General features: G+C 61.3%; 1 protein-coding gene across 1 annotated transcript in view; it reads right to left on the reverse strand.

Annotated features, from left to right (window-relative positions):
• Window positions 1-14: 14 nt before the first annotated feature.
• The window catches only part of LOC103808120 (bactericidal permeability-increasing protein-like), a 4,965-nt gene continuing 3,897 nt past the window's right edge, over window positions 15-1,082 (reverse strand). The window contains exons 12-16 of the mRNA XM_009080884.1: window positions 871-938; window positions 546-588; window positions 294-357; window positions 136-212; window positions 15-56 (exon numbers count right to left, since the gene is read on the reverse strand). Coding sequence (XP_009079132.1) covers window positions 15-56; window positions 136-212; window positions 294-357; window positions 546-588; window positions 871-938 — 294 coding nt within the window. The remainder of the gene's footprint in view (window positions 57-135; window positions 213-293; window positions 358-545; window positions 589-870; window positions 939-1,082) is intronic.

Here is a 1,082-nt window from a genome sequence, read left to right on the forward strand (position 1 = left end):
GACCGCAGCCAGTCTCATGGCTCGTACTGCAGGTCCGTGGAGATGAGCAAAAATCCCTGCAGGGAGTCAGGGTGAGAGGAGGGACATGAGGGGACACAGGGGACACCAAGGTGAGGGGACAGTGGTGGCACCCACCTCCTGCAGCGAGAGCCGGGGACGGAGCAGGCTGAGGCCGTGCGGGAGGGGCAGGGGGATGCCAGTCTGGAGCCACTCTGTGGGGAGACAAAGTCATAAGGGGAGGTGGACCTGGTGCAGCCAGAGGGGGATGGGGACAAGATGGGGACAGCACTCACTGTTTGCCCGGGGCACCCCAAAAAGCCACAGCCCAAACTTCAGCAGGGTCTCCAGGTGCTTCACCTGCAGGACAGGCAGCCACTGAGCCCAGCACAGAGCAGACAGAGAGGTCCACAGTGCAGGGAGGGCTCAGTCCCCTGCCAAATTTGCCTTGCGTCAGGTCCACAGCACCCCCAGACCTCTCCACACCCTATTCCCAAGATGATATGAAATTCAAGGCTCCCCTTGGCTGCCCCAGCACAGTCACTCACCTCCACTGGGCCCACATTTGATGCCACCTGTGTCACGTTGAGCCTGGAAGACAAGAGCAGGGTCAGAGACTGGCATGGGGATGGGGACTGTCCCTCCCAGGGTAGGGACAGGCTGAGCTCCGCGGCGGAGCTGAGAGCTCAGCAGAGCAAGTCCAGCTGAGGATCTAGTGCCAGGGCAGCTGACATGGGTGAGAGCCAAGGGCAGGATAGTGCCTGAGAAGGTGATACAAAACCCAGGGAGGCAAATGGATAGGGGTGGGGAACGGGGGAGCTCCCCAGGTACGTCCCAGGGCAGTCCAGACCCAGTTTGGGGTCAGGTACTCACCCCTTCAGGCTCACAGTGCCCCCAAGCCTGTTCTTGGTGATGGTTGGCTTCCCTGTCACGTTGGCATCCTGAAGCAAGAAGATATGTTGGAGAGATCAGGCCGATGCCTGCAACCCAGCAACCGCCAGCATGGCCCCAGTATCCCTCCAGTATCACCCAGCATGGCCCCAGCCAGGAGCACAGGTAGGCCCCAGCCAAGCCCATTGGGGTCC

The sequence above is a fragment of the Acanthisitta chloris genome, unplaced genomic scaffold (assembly GCF_000695815.1).
Source record: "Acanthisitta chloris isolate BGI_N310 unplaced genomic scaffold, ASM69581v1 scaffold31678, whole genome shotgun sequence".
In the NCBI taxonomy this organism is placed as follows: domain Eukaryota; kingdom Metazoa; phylum Chordata; class Aves; order Passeriformes; family Acanthisittidae; genus Acanthisitta; species Acanthisitta chloris.